Consider the following 14,586-nt stretch of genomic DNA (forward strand, 5'->3'; position numbering starts at 1 on the left):
GCCTGGCCAGGAGACCACCCACTTCTGTTCTGAGCTGAAGCAGGGAGTGGGAGAGGCTGTGCTCTGAGAGGGTCTTCTGACCTTGGGAAGCATTTTGGACATGTGAGATGGGCGGGGCAGGGTGCCTGTCTGAGTGTACAAGTCTTATGTTCCCAATGCTTCCCCACCCCCTCCCCTGATCAAGGTGCCACACCTGGGCATCTTCATATATTTGGAACTCACAGTGGCAACAGCTGGACCAGGGAGAGGCTCCTCAGAGCTCGGTCCTCCTAGCCCAGCCCTGTGATCCTGCCAGATGGGAAGGAGCAGCTGTGAGCCCCAGGGGAGGGGGAAATCCAGAGCAATCCGCCTCTAATCCCCGGCTGGGCCTCAGACTGGAGATGGCGGCTGCAGAGCCTGGGAGCTCCAGCACACCTGCTCGCAGACCCCGGCTTCCCACAGCCAGCCCAGTGCAGCCTAGGGATTGTGACCCTGGCATCCTGGCACAGTCCTCTGAGAGCTGGGGCCTTAGAGCACCTGGTACCTCATCGCCAGCACGGCTTTGGGAAACTGTGCCCACACAGGTGAGGCCTGTGAGACGGGGTGGCTAGCAGAATCCTGTGGGCGGAAGGAGAAAAGTTCATCTGGTGGGGGGTCCGGGGAGGGGGAAGGGCATTTCTGGAGTTTGCCAGAGGGCTGTGCTTACTCTGTGGGAGCAGCACCCTGGCATAAAATTAAGTGGAAGGGGTCTTTCCAGTTGTGGTCACTTGTCTGTGGAGAAACAGTGACAGGAAGGAGAGGCCCCAGGAGGTCCCACACCCTGGTGGACCAGGGGAGACTCCTGGTGGACCATGGGAGAGTCCAGGAACAGAGTGTGTGGCTTTTGGAAAATTTGGAGGATGGAGAATGGAGGAGACCCCAAAGTGAGAGGGCAGCTCTGGGGGATTCTCCAGGGGCCTGCAGGTATGAGGACACAGGAGGAGAGTATAGGACATTTATGTGGACAATATGGCTTTGTTCTCAGGGCAGGGACTTGGAGGGAGGATGTAGTTCTGACCACAACCTAGGGGTGTCCCCAATGGGCCGGAAACCAAGGGTTAGATGAGGGAATACCTCTGCCAGGAAGACAGTGGCCTTAGGGTTAAGGACAACTTACTGCAGGAGGAGGAGGGTTGATAACAGCTGCCTTGAGATGGGCGTTCTTCTGGACGCACCAGTGAGCATAGTCTGCCTGTAGCTTGCACCCTGGAATCCTCTAGTAGAAATGTGACATGCTTGTGAGGCCACTGAGGCCATGCCTTGCCCCTTACCTTCCCTGCATGGTGCCTGGGCACAGGAGTGTTTTTGCTGTGCTTCCAGAGGGGGACATACCACCCTGCATGCACCCCGTTAATTGTCTAAGTATTTCCCTCTGAGGGGCATCTTCTTAGGCCTGCAGGCATCAGGCCAAGCACTCAGCAGGCTCTTTCCCACCCCTCGCCCACTCTGGCTTGCTTGGCTCTGTAGTAGTAAAGCCTCCAGAGGAGACTGAACAGCTTCGTGTGGCCTACATGTCCCCACCAGGAAGAGAGCCACCAGCCAAACAGGGCGATGCCTGCCGAGATGAAGGATAGGAGCTGGACTCCTAACTCCAGCCCGCTCTAGCAGAATGCCAGCTCCCTGCCCCCAGCCTGGCCATGGGCTCAAGCTACGTCTTTGAGCTGAAGGATCTTAGCTGGCACAGGCTTTCCCCTCCACCCCAGTCTAGGTTGCGTACCTCTCTCTCTAGGGTCTAGTAGAAAAGAGGGGATCTGAGGGTTTTCATCCTGGAGGGCTGCTAAAGTCAGCGTCAACAGGTCTGAGCAACTCTGCTGAGTCACCAGGCCTAACAGTCCCCGGGCCACATGAGCCTACTGGGCTCTGACCCCCTGGGAGGTTAGACAACACCCTCGGGAGCAGCATCCTGCATGGGCCCATCTGCTTGGCCAGACACAGGGACAGGTCAGGGCTGACCCCTCACCTGACTCCATTGTTCCTCGGATGGCAGAGTTGCCCTGGCTTCCTGAAGGGAAGCATGGGAGTCCCAAAAGACCGTTTCGTTTTCTCTCCCTCCTCCTCCTCCTTCTCCTTCTAAGAGTGACCTCAGCATTGTCTTTCCACTTAGGATATGAAGGCCCTTCTTCTGTGTCCAGCCTGCTCTGGGACCCTCATAGGAACTCTTTGTGAATCCAGGAAGGGGTTGCCTGCCCCAAGGTGGGGGTACGGGAGGCCACAGAGTAAGCACAGCCCTCTGGCAAACTCCAGAAATGCCCTTCCCCCTCCCCGGCCACACCTTGCATCCTGGAGAATGTCTCATGCATTTTTGTTGCTAAGAAAAGAAAATCACTATTCCCATCTCACAATGTACGCAGCTAGGACCCTCCTCTGTCCTTCCAAAGCTTCACTAAGCCTGTACTCTCTGTGCCTCCTGGATTTCAGGGATCTAGGCTGCTGGGCCAGTGTACAATGAAGACAGAAGGTGTCCCCTGTTGGGGTTAACACGAAGACACTGAGCTCAGGTCTCCAGGAGAAGGTGGGAGCCCCCAGAGGGTCACGGGGGTCAGGACTTGGCAGCCTTGATCCAGCAGCTCTTATAATCTGGTGTTGCACCTAATCCAGCTTTGCTTAGTGTTGCTGGAAGCGGGCAGGGAGTGAGTTTGTGGTGCTGCTGAGGGCAGGGGATATCCCAGGATTTGTGGGTAGGCCTCATCAGAGCCAGGAAGGGGATAGAGAAAGTTGGCCCTTAGATACTCAACAGAAGGACCCTCGTCGGCACTTCTTGGATCTCTGTCTTTATATCCAACGAGGTCTATGGCTCCAGCCCTGCTGGGGCCTCCCCACTCCTTCCAGCAGAGGCAGGACCTGTCCTCCCCAAGTGCCTGGCTTAGGCAGGAATCTTAGGAAAAGCATAATCTTCCTGCCAGTTCTCTTCTTAAATCCTCCCCAGCCTGTTCACAAGGAGTTAGCAGGGGTCAGTACTTGCAGAATGACAATCTCAAGTAGGAAATGGGATGAGCGGACAGGACTCCAGATGTGGTGATGGCAATTGTGCATGTTCAGAAAATGGGTTGGCCTGAGCTAAGTGAGGCTCTGCAGCCACTTGGAGAGAGGAACAGCACTCCTGGGTAGCCCCCGTCTCCTACTCCAGGCTGGGGGCCCTGGGAACTTCCACCCGCAGATGACTGGGGTTGAGGAATCTGTGTCACTCCTCTTTCTAGTCACCTAGCCCAGGATAGGGGTGCTCTGGGAAGATCTTCTGCTCTCTTAAACATGAGATAGTGAAAGGAAGACCCAGACACCCTCCTGCAGACCTGCTGTGAAATGGGGCACTGGGTTGGGGCTCAGCCCAGACCATTGGAGGACGTGGCCTTCCACACCACGTGGTGCAACGGTCATTTCCTTCTAGTCCCAGAACACAGTCAACATCCCCAAGGAAAGAAACCCTGTCCCCATTAGGTATTCAATGCATTCCTCCCACTCCCCAGTCCCTAGCAACCCGCTCACCTGCTATCTCTGGGGATTTCACTGCTCTGGAGATTTCCTATACTGGGATCATTCGATATGCAGCCTTTTATGTCTGACTTCTCTCACTTAGCACACTGTTTTCAAGATTTGACCATTTTCTAGCATTATCAGAACTTTATTCCATTTTATGGCCAAATAATATCCCATCACGAAGGACATCACATTGTGTGGACCCATTCATTCATACACACACAAACACACACACACATATTTTAGGTGTAGATGAACACGACACCTTTATTTTATTTTTATATGGTGCTGGGGATCGAACCCCGTGCCTCACGCATGCTAGGCAAGCGCTCTACCACTGGGCCACAACCCCAACCCCTGTGTGGACCCATTCTTTGGTTAAAAATGACCATCTGAGTTGCATCCACCCTTTGGCTCTTGGAAAGAGGGATGCTGTGAAACTTGTATACACATATTTGCTTGAATACCCATTCCCAGTTCTTTGGGCTCTATACCTGGCAATGGAATTGCTGGGTCACATGATTATTCTGTTTTAAGTTTTTGAGGAGCCACCACACTGCTTGTCACAGTGCTGTCACCATTTTACATTCCTACCAGCAATGCAGGAGGATTCCAATTTCTGCACATGCTCACCAACACATTGACTTTAAAAAATTCATCATTGCCATTTTAATGGGTGCGCAGTGACTGGCTTTGTGTTTACTTTGGGGCACCTGCGTCCACCCTGTACTCCATGTCTCCTTTCATTCTCCTGTTATTCCTGTGAGGAAATCAGGTTTACTGTCCCTGCTTTCAGATAGGAAAAGGAGTCTCAGAAGGGCACACAGACAGAGGCAGGGGTCTAAGTCAATGTCAAATGCAGATTTGGGACTTTCCCATTGCCCTGCTCTGCCCATTCACTGTCCCGTTGCTGTTCTTTTTTGGAAGCCTCTTCCCTCTTCATATTCCCCTGTTCCAACTTCTCAACAGGCTTCTCATCTTGTCATCCAATTTTCTTCCCTTTGTTAAAGCAGAATCTTTCTCTGAACCTCTGCCTCTCTGTCTGCCAGTTCCTCTGTGCTCTTTGCCATGGTCACTCTGTGCCCCTGTTGCGTGGCACATGTGCGTGGAGAAGGCAGAGCATAACGCCCACATTCCTCACACATGTCACCTTCCTCCTTGGGCAGCAGAGCCAAGTGCAGATGCTCTGTGACTGGAGACAGCCCAGCAGGCCCCAGGCACCCAAAATCTCTGTAGAGGAGCAGAGAGGAGCTGGTATCTTGCTGCAGGACTCCCAGATGGACTGACAGTATAAAAAAGGAGGCCACAAGGGGACCAGGACCCAGTGCCCCTCTGGCCCAGCCATCCTGGGAGTGTCTGCTGTCCTCTTCTTCACAGGGTCCCACCGCCAGGTTTGGTTCTGCTTTTCTGCGTAACACCAGACAGCGCAGCCTGTCAGGGGCCTTGGAAGCCCAGGGGTCTCCTCAGAGTGGAATCACCACCAGAGACCCTGGAGCGGAGAGGTGGGGGGATGTCTGGTATTTCCTGTTAGTGTGCAGGACGTTCCTTTTCCTGCAAACCCTGGAAGAACCTTTTATGTGAGGAGGGAGAGCAGAGCTGAGGTACACGCGGGGTCTGCACCAGCGGAGGCCAGGTGTCTCCATCTGAGCAGCCTCTCAGTCCAGACTGAGGCTCCAGGTGAGCTCTGCCTTCATTCGTGGGTCCCTTCCTGCCCCCCTGACGGGAAGTATGGGGACTGTGGGGGTCTAAGGAGGAGGCTAGTGACAGAAGGAGCCCTGAGGTACTTTCCTGAGGCTGGAATCCAGGCCAGAAGCAGGGATGAGCAGTCTCTGAGTCAGGAGCCCTTGTGGTCAGACAGATTGAAGGACTGACTGAAGACGGAAAGGCTGTTTCTCCATTGCCAATTGGCCAGGGCGTTCTCCATGGAAGGCCATTCAGATCTAAGTGGTAGCTGGGGTGTTTCAGTGTTGAGAGCAAAAACCACAAGAGGATCTCAGTATTTCCCACAAGGTGTCCCTGGGGTCCCCACCACACACACACACATACACACACACACACACACACACACCCTTCATCTCTCCCAAGTGCTCACAGTCTTACCTAAGCTCCAGAGGGGGCCTGGCGCTGGGGTGGGTGAGTGAAGTTCTCATGGAGCCCAGCAGGATGAGGCGTTGGCACCAATGAGGGAAGCTGGAGAGGTCACAGTGAAGTCTCAGAGGTGATGTCACATGCTGCAGCCACTCTGGACATTTCCAAGCATTTGCACCTGGTCACGGAGATCTCAGGCAGGATGGGTTGGGGGGAAACGCCTTTCTTTGCTCACTTGGGGAGTAAAAGCCCACAGTTTAAATGTTCCAGGGTGAGGCCAGGTCTTGGCTGAGGATCTCTGGTAGGGGGCCAGTCTCCCTGTGTGGGACAGCTGAGGCAAAGATGCCTAGAGCTGCAGAGCTACCCAGGTCTCCAAGGTGGGGTCAGGCTTGGAGCAGGACAGATTGGAATCCTAGACCTTTGCCCACTAGTGAAGTCCTGGGCAAGGTCCTCAGCATCTGTGAGCCTCAGTTCCTCTACCGTAGAATGGGAATGACTATACTGCTGCCTCCCGGCTTTACACATAATTCATCTGTGTAAAGCACTTGGGGCTCATGAGCCCTTGGAGAGCAGTGGTAGGAATTGTTGTTATCTTTATTCTTTGGTCAAGGCATGTAGAACAGTCATCCAAAGGGAAGAGAAGAGCTTGGGGATTGAAGGGACAAAAGGAAAAGATGCTAAGAATCCTCCCCCAGAGAGCACAGTGGGGATATCCTCTGATGCCCGAACCAGCATCATTGTAGATCCTGTGTCACCAAGGGGGTCTCCAGGAAGAAGGGACAAGAAAAAGCTGATGTCCTGTGGCAGGGCAGGACCCCAGGCTCCAGTCTGGGCCAGTGGGTAGAGATGAGGTATGGGCGAGGGGAACAGAACCCTAGCCCCAGGCCACCCCACCACCAGGCCCCAGCAGCGTCTTCTCATTCATGAGGATTCCACAGCCAGCTTTAACTCTGCTTTTCATTTTTAAGCCAGACAGATGCCAAACGGAAGGAGGAGAGAGCCAAGCCGCCAGGGAGGGATTTGTTCTTTTCCACTTGGATGGAGTCCTCGGGCACCTTCCTTTTCCATAGCATTTTTGCATCCATTTCTCATCAGGAGTTGGATCAAGTCTGTTCCCTTTCCAGTTACAGAGCAAATGGCAGTAATGCAGCCAGATTAAAAACCTGTTTCCTGGAGGCCAGGCGCAGTGGTACATGCCTGTCATTCCAGTGGCTGGGGAGCCTCAGGCAGGAGGATCACGAGTTCAAAGCCAGCCTCAGCAACTTAGCAAGGGCCTAGCAACTTAGTGAGACCCTGTCTCTAAATAAAACATAAAAAAAGGGCTGGGGATGTGGCTCATGGTTAAGCACCCCTGGGTTCAATCCCTGGTACAAAAAAACAAAAATGAAACCTGTTTACTGGAGAGTCTTTTCCCCAGGAAGGGAGGAAGAGGTTTGGGCATCTGTAATTAGGACAAGGCCAAGTTCTTTAGTAGTCAAGGCCACATGTTTAATAAAGAACTGTATTTTGGAGGCGGGGCTGTAGTTCAGTGGTAGAGCTCTTGTCTAGTGCACAGGAGGCCCTGGATTCAATCCTCAACACCGAACAATAAACAGAACTTAATTTTGCTCAATACTTGAATAAGTTTATTGGTATAATCTTTTAAATAAATTTAGGCCACAGGCACCCCCACACACACATACCAGGATACAAAAGGATTATACTGCCTAGATCCAGACTCAGCCTTTCATGAGTGCCTTCTGTGTGTTCTACACTTTGCTAAGTGCTGCAGGACATTATCTCTACTGTATTTCACCACAACAGCATCACCACTGCATTAATATTTGTTCTTGGGTATTCCATGCATCCTAATATTGCACCAAAGACATTTACTAATAATAATTTTAAGCAATATTAGCACCATTTTTTAAAAAACTTCACATAGGACTGGGGTTGTGGCTCAGTGGTAGAATGCTTGCCTAGCACGTGTGAAGCACTGGGTTCAATCCTCAGCACCACAAAAAAACAAAATAAAGGCATTGTGTCCATCTATAACTAATTTTTTTTTAAAGAGCTTCACATCGGAGGGCTAGGGATGTAGCTCAGTCGGTAGAGTGCTTGCCTTGCATGCACAAGGCCTTGGTTCAATCCCCAGCACCGCAAAAAAAAAAAGCTTCACATGGGGGTGGGGGGTTGTGGCTCATCGGTAGAGTGCTCGCCTAGCATGCGCGAGGCCCTAGGTTTAGTCCTCAGCACCACATAAAAATAAATTAAAATAAAGGTATTTTTTAAAAAGTTTCTCATATTGGTCACACGTTTTTTGTTTTTGAAAAAAAAATTGGCACAAAATCTGTACATGGGGTTACCTATATGCAGTGAACTACGGGTAACCCTCCAGAAGACTTGAGAGTAGATTTAAAAAAAAAAAAAAAAAAAAAAAATATATATATATATATATATATATATATATATATATATATATATATATATATATTAGTTGCAGGTGGACACAATACCTTTATTTTATCTTTATGTGGTGCTTGAGGATCGAACTCAGTGCCTCACGGGTGCTAGGCAAGCACTGTACCACTGAGTCACAACCCTCATCCCTAGGAGTAGATATGATTTTGCCCATTTTACAGGCGAGAACATTGAGGGTCAGGAAAATTGAGATGAGCAGTTTGCCATCACCGCAAGGAGCCATCCAGAGCATGGGTTTTTAAATCAGACTGGGGAGACAAGTTTGACCTTGGGATATCACTGAAGGGAGGCTGTGGAGGGGGCCTCTTAGGTGTGATAGGTCAGACACTGCGAGGAGCAGAGGCCTGAAGGCGCAGACACCTGGCGGGAGGGCCAGAGGACATGAGCAGAGACCCAAAGCAAACCAAGGGGAAATTCCTGACTTCAGGAGAGATTGGGAAGGAGGACGGTCCTAGTTGTAAGCATCCTTGGAGAACCTGTGACCTACAAAAGCCCCAGAGGAAGCCCACAGGGGAGCCACTCACCCATGGCTCCTGGGTTTTGCAGAGCTATTGTTTTCAATAGTGTTTTCCAATAACTTTGCGTCTTGGCAGATATGGAGCAAGTGACTTATGCCTGTAGTTGGCAAGGACTGTTTCCGGTCCCAGTGCATGTGACTGGGCCACTTTCTTTGTGTTTAACTCCTTCCTCCACAAAGAGTCACCCACCCCTGTCCCCCTAATGATCTGACCCGGTCTTACTTGGGATGTGCTATGTGTAAAAATATATGGGGTTGAGTCGTTTCCTGCTGCTTCTGTTTCATGGTGATAAGGCGCTGGGGCTCTGCTGTGGACAGAGATGGTCCAGGAGGCCTGGGGGCAGCAGTCCCTGAGCACCCACTCCAGGCCTGCCTGCACATCCAGCCTGGCGTTCTGTCTTTCCTATCTCCTGTGACCTTTCCTTCTTTTCTATCCTCCCTCTCATCCTTTCTCAATCCCTCTACTTTGCCTCTCCAAATTCTGTGCCACCCTAATGTGCTGGGGAAGCTCGCCTGCCTGGTGGGGAGGAGGGGCAGCTGAGCAGCAGGTACCCTCAGACCCCAGACTGCTCCCAGCATCCTTTGGCCTGTGAGTTACCTCTGTGGGACCTGAGTCCTCGGGGACCTGGCTGGTAGGGCGGGTGGGTGCATGCTTCTCTCCCAGTTCTGGGAGACAGGTCAGGGCAGAGTGCGCCCTGTATCATGAAGCGGAAAAAGTTGCTGGTGACTCCAGAGAGCTGGAAGGTAACAGAGGGGTGTGGGAGAAGGGTCAGCAGGGGCAGGTGACCTGCTCTCTGCTGGGTTAGTAAGGACAAGGTGGGAGGGCAGGGAGGCTTGGGGCCAGAGTGCAAGCTTTGGTCAGCTCAGAGAGGGGCTTTCTGGGGAGGGTGATCTCATCCCCAAGAAACCAACCACACAACTTTCCAGTCTCACCTGCTTGGTCCCTGTGCTGGGGCAGGTAGAGAAACCAAGTTCCAGAGGTCTCCATGGCTACAGGAGAGAATCCTGCCAGCCCTTACTGTGGGCTCGTGATTTATCCCTGCTTCCTCTGCTTGCCTCCTTCCCTAGGGCGACAAGGGAGACCTGGTGTCCCTGAGCCTTCCCTCCGGCTCCGGCCATGGTGACACTGATGGTCCCATCAGCCTGGACGTGCCAGATGGGGCACCAGACCCCCAGCGGACCAAGGCCGCCATCGACCACCTGCATCAGAAGATCTTGAAGATCACCGAGCAGATCAAGATCGAGCAGGAGGCGCGGGACGACAACGTGGCCGAGTACCTGAAGCTGGCCAACAACGCGGACAAGCAGCAGGTGTCCCGCATCAAGCAGGTGTTCGAGAAGAAGAACCAGAAGTCGGCCCAGACCATCGCGCAGCTGCACAAGAAGCTGGAGCACTACCGCCGGCGCCTCAAGGAGATCGAGCAGAACGGGCCCTCGCGGCAGCCCAAGGACGTGCTGCGGGACATGCAGCAGGGGCTGAAGGACGTGGGGGCCAACGTGCGCGCGGGCATCAGCGGCTTTGGGGGCGGCGTGGTGGAGGGCGTCAAGGGCAGCCTGTCTGGCCTCTCGCAGGCCACCCACAGCGCCGTGGTGTCCAAGCCCCGGGAGTTCGCCAGCCTCATCCGCAACAAGTTCGGCAGCGCCGACAACATTGCCCACCTGAAGGACCCCCTGGAAGACGGGCCCCCAGAGGAGGCGTCCCGGGCCCTGAGTGGCAGCGCTACCCTTGTGTCCAGCCCCAAGTACGGCAGCGATGACGAGTGCTCCAGCGCCAGCGCCAGCTCCGCAGGGGCGGGCAGCAACTCTGGGGCGGGGCCTGGGGGCGCGCTAGGAAGCCCCAAGTCCAATACGCTGTACGGAGCCCCCGGAAACCTGGACACTCTGCTAGAGGAGCTGCGGGAGATCAAGGACGGACAGTCGCACCTGGAGGACTCCATGGAGGACATGAAGACTCAGCTGCAGAGGGACTATTCCTACATGACCCAGTGCCTACAGGAGGAGCGCTACAGGTAGGTGTCTGCAGGGCTCTGCTTCTGCCCAGCGGACCGCCTGAGCCGGGGTATGGAGGCTGAAGGAGAAGCATCTAGAAGGATCCTGGCTGCTGGGAGGGGCAGAAAAAGGGCCCAAGGAGCTTCCCCCAGACTGATCAGGGCAGGAGGGAGATAGACTCCTGGGGATTCTGTCTACCTCAAGATGCTTTAGGTATCTCTGCCTGAGTTGCTATGGGGTTAGTGCACAGGAAAGGAGACTGAGGCAGGGTCCTGTCCCCAGGAGGGACTCTGGAGCCAGCCACCCAAGTTCAAATCCCTGCTCTTTTATTTACTGTGCACCTTGAGCAAGGCAATCAACACTGTGCATGTGGGTTCCCTGTCCTCACAGTGAGGATAATGTTAATCCTGACCTCAGAGGATCACTGTAAACACTGAATGTCCAAATTGTAAGTTTAAAGTGTGTAAATATGTGACACAGAAAGTTTAAACATCCAGTGGAAGCTCCTAAGGTCAGCCTGCAATTGAGCAGGAGTATGGGTCCTTCCTTTCCCTTGGCCTGCTTTGCTCTTTGCTCTGTGCCTATAGTCTCTGGCACCTGCCACTTCCTCCCTGGGACTTGAGGGGATCTTTTCTGTAGTTAGCACTTTTTCTTCTGTATATGTAAAGAAGGAAATTGAGAGGGAATCCCATCTAAAAACCAACCACTGCCACTTAGCAGTCGTCTTTTGATATTTTGTACCTTTCAGAGCAGGGATCATGTCCTCCAAATGCAGGTGTCCCTGTCACCCAGAGCCCAGGTTAAAGTCTGTCAATCCTTAACTCCTCCATGTGTGAGCTGTGTGATCCTAGGCAGGTTATTTAACCTCTCTGTTTTAGTCCTCCTATCTCTCAAATGGGGATGACCCCAATACTGTCTCATGGGGTTGTCGTGAGAATCTTATGCGGTGATGCGGGCAAATTGCTTAGCTCAGTGCCTGCATGTGGAAGTGTATGCATCATGGCTTCTGTCGTGGGGTTAAAGTTAGAACAGGACTGGACACACTGCGTGAGTTCCGTCATTGTTTGCTGAGAGATTGAATGAGCCAATCCTGGGGACAGAAGGATGGCTTGGGAGCTGGGACTGGTGTCATTGCTTCTCCCGCTGCCAGGTACGAGCGGCTAGAGGAGCAGCTCAATGACCTCACCGAGCTTCACCAGAACGAGATGACCAACCTGAAGCAGGAGCTGGCCAGCATGGAGGAGAAGGTGGCCTACCAGTCCTATGAGAGGGCTCGGGACATCCAGGTACGACCAGAGTCACCCTGACGAGGTCCCAGATGTGCCAGAGGAGCAGCCAGAGGGCTGGGCTTTTCTCACTTGGGGGATGATGGGACAGACTGTTACATGATCCAGGACAGATAGGCATAGGGCTAGAGAGGGCAGCATGGAGGTGGAGATAAGGGCAGGGCGGGCTGCGGCCAAGGGGGTGCACTGTGCAGAGGCAAGGGCCACCCATGCCCCCCACCTCTTTGATGGCAGTCTTACAAATGAGTAATTGGCATTTCCAGGTATCAGCCTGCCTCAGAGGGAGCTGGGATTGGGCCAGCTTCTCACCTTCCCATTTCCTAGCATCCTCCCCCCTCCCCCAAAATTCATCCATAAAGGGCTCTCCCCCAGCTGCAACTGATCACTCTGCACCCCTCCTAGATCCTGGGGTGGTATGTATTGGTCGGTTTTATGTTGCTGCCATAAGATGCCTGAGGCTGGGTAGTTTGTAAAGAAAAGAGGTTTATTTAGCTCAAGATCTGGAGGTCCAAGAATATATTACTGGCTCTGATGAGGGCCTGGTGGCATCCCAATGGCAGGGGCTGTGTAGAAAAGATCACATGGTGAGGCAGAAAGGCAGAGAGATTCAGGCTCACGTTTGTTCTTTTGTAATAACCCACACTCTCAGGAACTCACTCTAAGAAACTCACTCTAGTCTCTACCAACGGCAGCACCCAAGGGACCCAGTTGCCTTGCACTAGTCCCTCTAACATGGCCACATTGGGCCCCAAGCTTCCAAACCCTGAGCCCCAGGAGGGCACATTCAAACCCTATCCAGCAGGTGGATGGGGCTCCCCCTCGAGGTCCCACCCGTGCTGAGCTCCCCTGCACCCCTGCAGGAGGCCGTGGAGTCCTGCCTGACCCGAGTCACCAAGCTGGAGTTGCAGCAGCAGCAGCAGCAGGTGGTGCAGCTGGAGGGCGTGGAGAATGCCAACGCGCGGGCGCTGCTGGGCAAGTTCATCAACGTGATCCTGGCGCTCATGGCTGTGCTGCTGGTTTTCGTGTCCACCATTGCCAACTTCATCACGCCCCTCATGAAGACTCGCCTGCGCATCACCAGCACCGCCCTCCTGGTCCTCGTCCTCTTCCTCCTCTGGAAGCACTGGGACTCCCTCACCTACCTCCTGGAACACGTGCTGCTGCCCAGCTGAGCGGCCAGCCTGCCCCTGCTCCATGCTTTCTGGCCCCCAGTGGCCACACAGCTCCAGGAGGGACTCTGGGACTCCTGAGTCCCTCGGACTTTTTTGTGTGTCTGGTTTGGCCTCCTGCCCAAACTGTCCATTCCAACGGCTCCTGCCCCTTTTCCATACTTCCTTCTGTCTGACACCCTCTCCCTCTTGTCCTGGAGGGGGCTGAGAGTGTGACCCTGGCTGGAGACCGTGGGGACACTTGTGGCCAAGTGGAGCCGAGGTGGACACTGGGACTGGATTGCTTTGGTGACCTACAGTCAAACAGGACTTCTCCCAGCTGACCTCAGGATGCCCCACATCAGGAAGGCCACAAAGAACAGGAGAAGGCAAAAGCTCTGCCTCGAATTTCCTGGGGAAGAGCTCACCCTGGAGACAGCCACAGTTCCAAACAAGGGAGTGAGGAGGCTGTGCTGGTCCCAGAGGAGGAGGCTGTGCTGGTCCCTGCTGGCACAGGAAGGGGAGGGTCCATGGCCTTTGGTATCTCTAGGGCCAGAGAGCAAGCTCAGAGTGGCTACTCAGGAGTTGAGCCCACCCCTTCCTGCCAGAGCTGCTTTGAGGCTGGCGTCTGAACGGGCCCTTCAGGATCTGCAGGAGGCTGGCTCTGGAGGCTGGGCGGGGTGTGGCTTTGGATTTGTTTTCCCTGCTAGTCTTTCTGCCTGCCTGTCACTGCTATTTTCAGGGAAACGGGGCCCCAGAGGCCCTGAGTCTCAGTCCAAGCCCTTTGGCCTTTGGGAACACATTGGGTCCTATTTATTTATTTATTTTTTCCTTTAGAACCTTACCCCCACATCTGTCCCACTGAGCTCCGGGGAGAGGACCTGCCCTGCCCTCCCTCTGAAGCCAGGGCTTATTCTCAGCTCATCCGCACCTCCATGCCATATAGCCTCTGCATAATCCTGGGAGAAGTGGGGGGCAGCCACCCAGCCCCACTCTCCCCCGCAGTTCTGGCTGGGTGGGAGAAGCGTGGCCTCTCTTTTATATGTCTATTTATTTTGTACGTGTGTATTTGTGGGGAGGAGGTTGTGTGTTGCTTTATTTTTTTAAGGCTCTGGAGTGTTGTGTATGGTTTCTGTCCCATCCCAGCCTCCCCACGGCACTTCCAAGCACAGAGGGGATTTCTCAGAACAAGAGCGAGGAATCCCCTGGAGCAGGGAAAGCAGTGCCTGCCAGCTGTTGTGGACCTTCCCAAAAAAATAAATATCCTCTAAATTTTCAAACCATCCTGTCTGGTGTTGAATGATTTAAGTGGTCTCCATGGGAACCTCTGAGTCTCTCCCCCACCCCAAAGCACTCTGGGTAGCACAGGCTGAGCGATTCTTGCTGGCCAGAGCCTTTTTCCTTCAGGACCCAACATTGGTGACAAGGCATCATCTATCTGCCCTTCCCACCTTGATTTGTGCAGCCAACACTCTGGCCTAAGTGATATATGACACCCACCCAGTCCACCCCTCCTGGAGCGCCTTTCCAGGGGGAGGGAAATTGGGAGATTCCTCTAGCTTGGTGCAGATGAACAACGGGAGGCCTGAATGACAGCAGTCATGCC

At 53.6% G+C, this 14,586-nt stretch overlaps 1 protein-coding gene across 5 annotated transcripts in view; it reads left to right on the top strand.

The window, feature by feature from the left end:
- Positions 1–14,263, top strand: part of Tmcc2 (transmembrane and coiled-coil domain family 2) — a 43,099-nt gene extending 28,836 nt beyond the window's left edge. For 4 of the 5 annotated variants that reach the window (XM_046452275.2, XM_046452276.2, XM_058581908.1 and 1 more), the window contains 3 exons: positions 9,626–10,566; positions 11,697–11,832; positions 12,693–14,263. In XM_046452275.2, coding sequence (XP_046308231.1) covers positions 9,626–10,566; positions 11,697–11,832; positions 12,693–13,004 — 1,389 coding nt within the window. In that variant the 3' untranslated portion in view covers positions 13,005–14,263. Of the gene's footprint in view, positions 1–8,143; positions 8,272–9,625; positions 10,567–11,696; positions 11,833–12,692 lie in introns of those variants that run through there. The other variant, XM_058581909.1, reaches the window with a different exon arrangement.
- The last annotated feature ends 323 nt before the right edge of the window (positions 14,264–14,586 follow it).

Source organism: Marmota monax, unplaced genomic scaffold (assembly GCF_021218885.2).
Source record: "Marmota monax isolate L192 unplaced genomic scaffold, Marmota_monax_Labrador192_F-V1.1 WCK01_AAM20220418_F8-fsc00105, whole genome shotgun sequence".
Classification (NCBI taxonomy): domain Eukaryota; kingdom Metazoa; phylum Chordata; class Mammalia; order Rodentia; family Sciuridae; genus Marmota; species Marmota monax.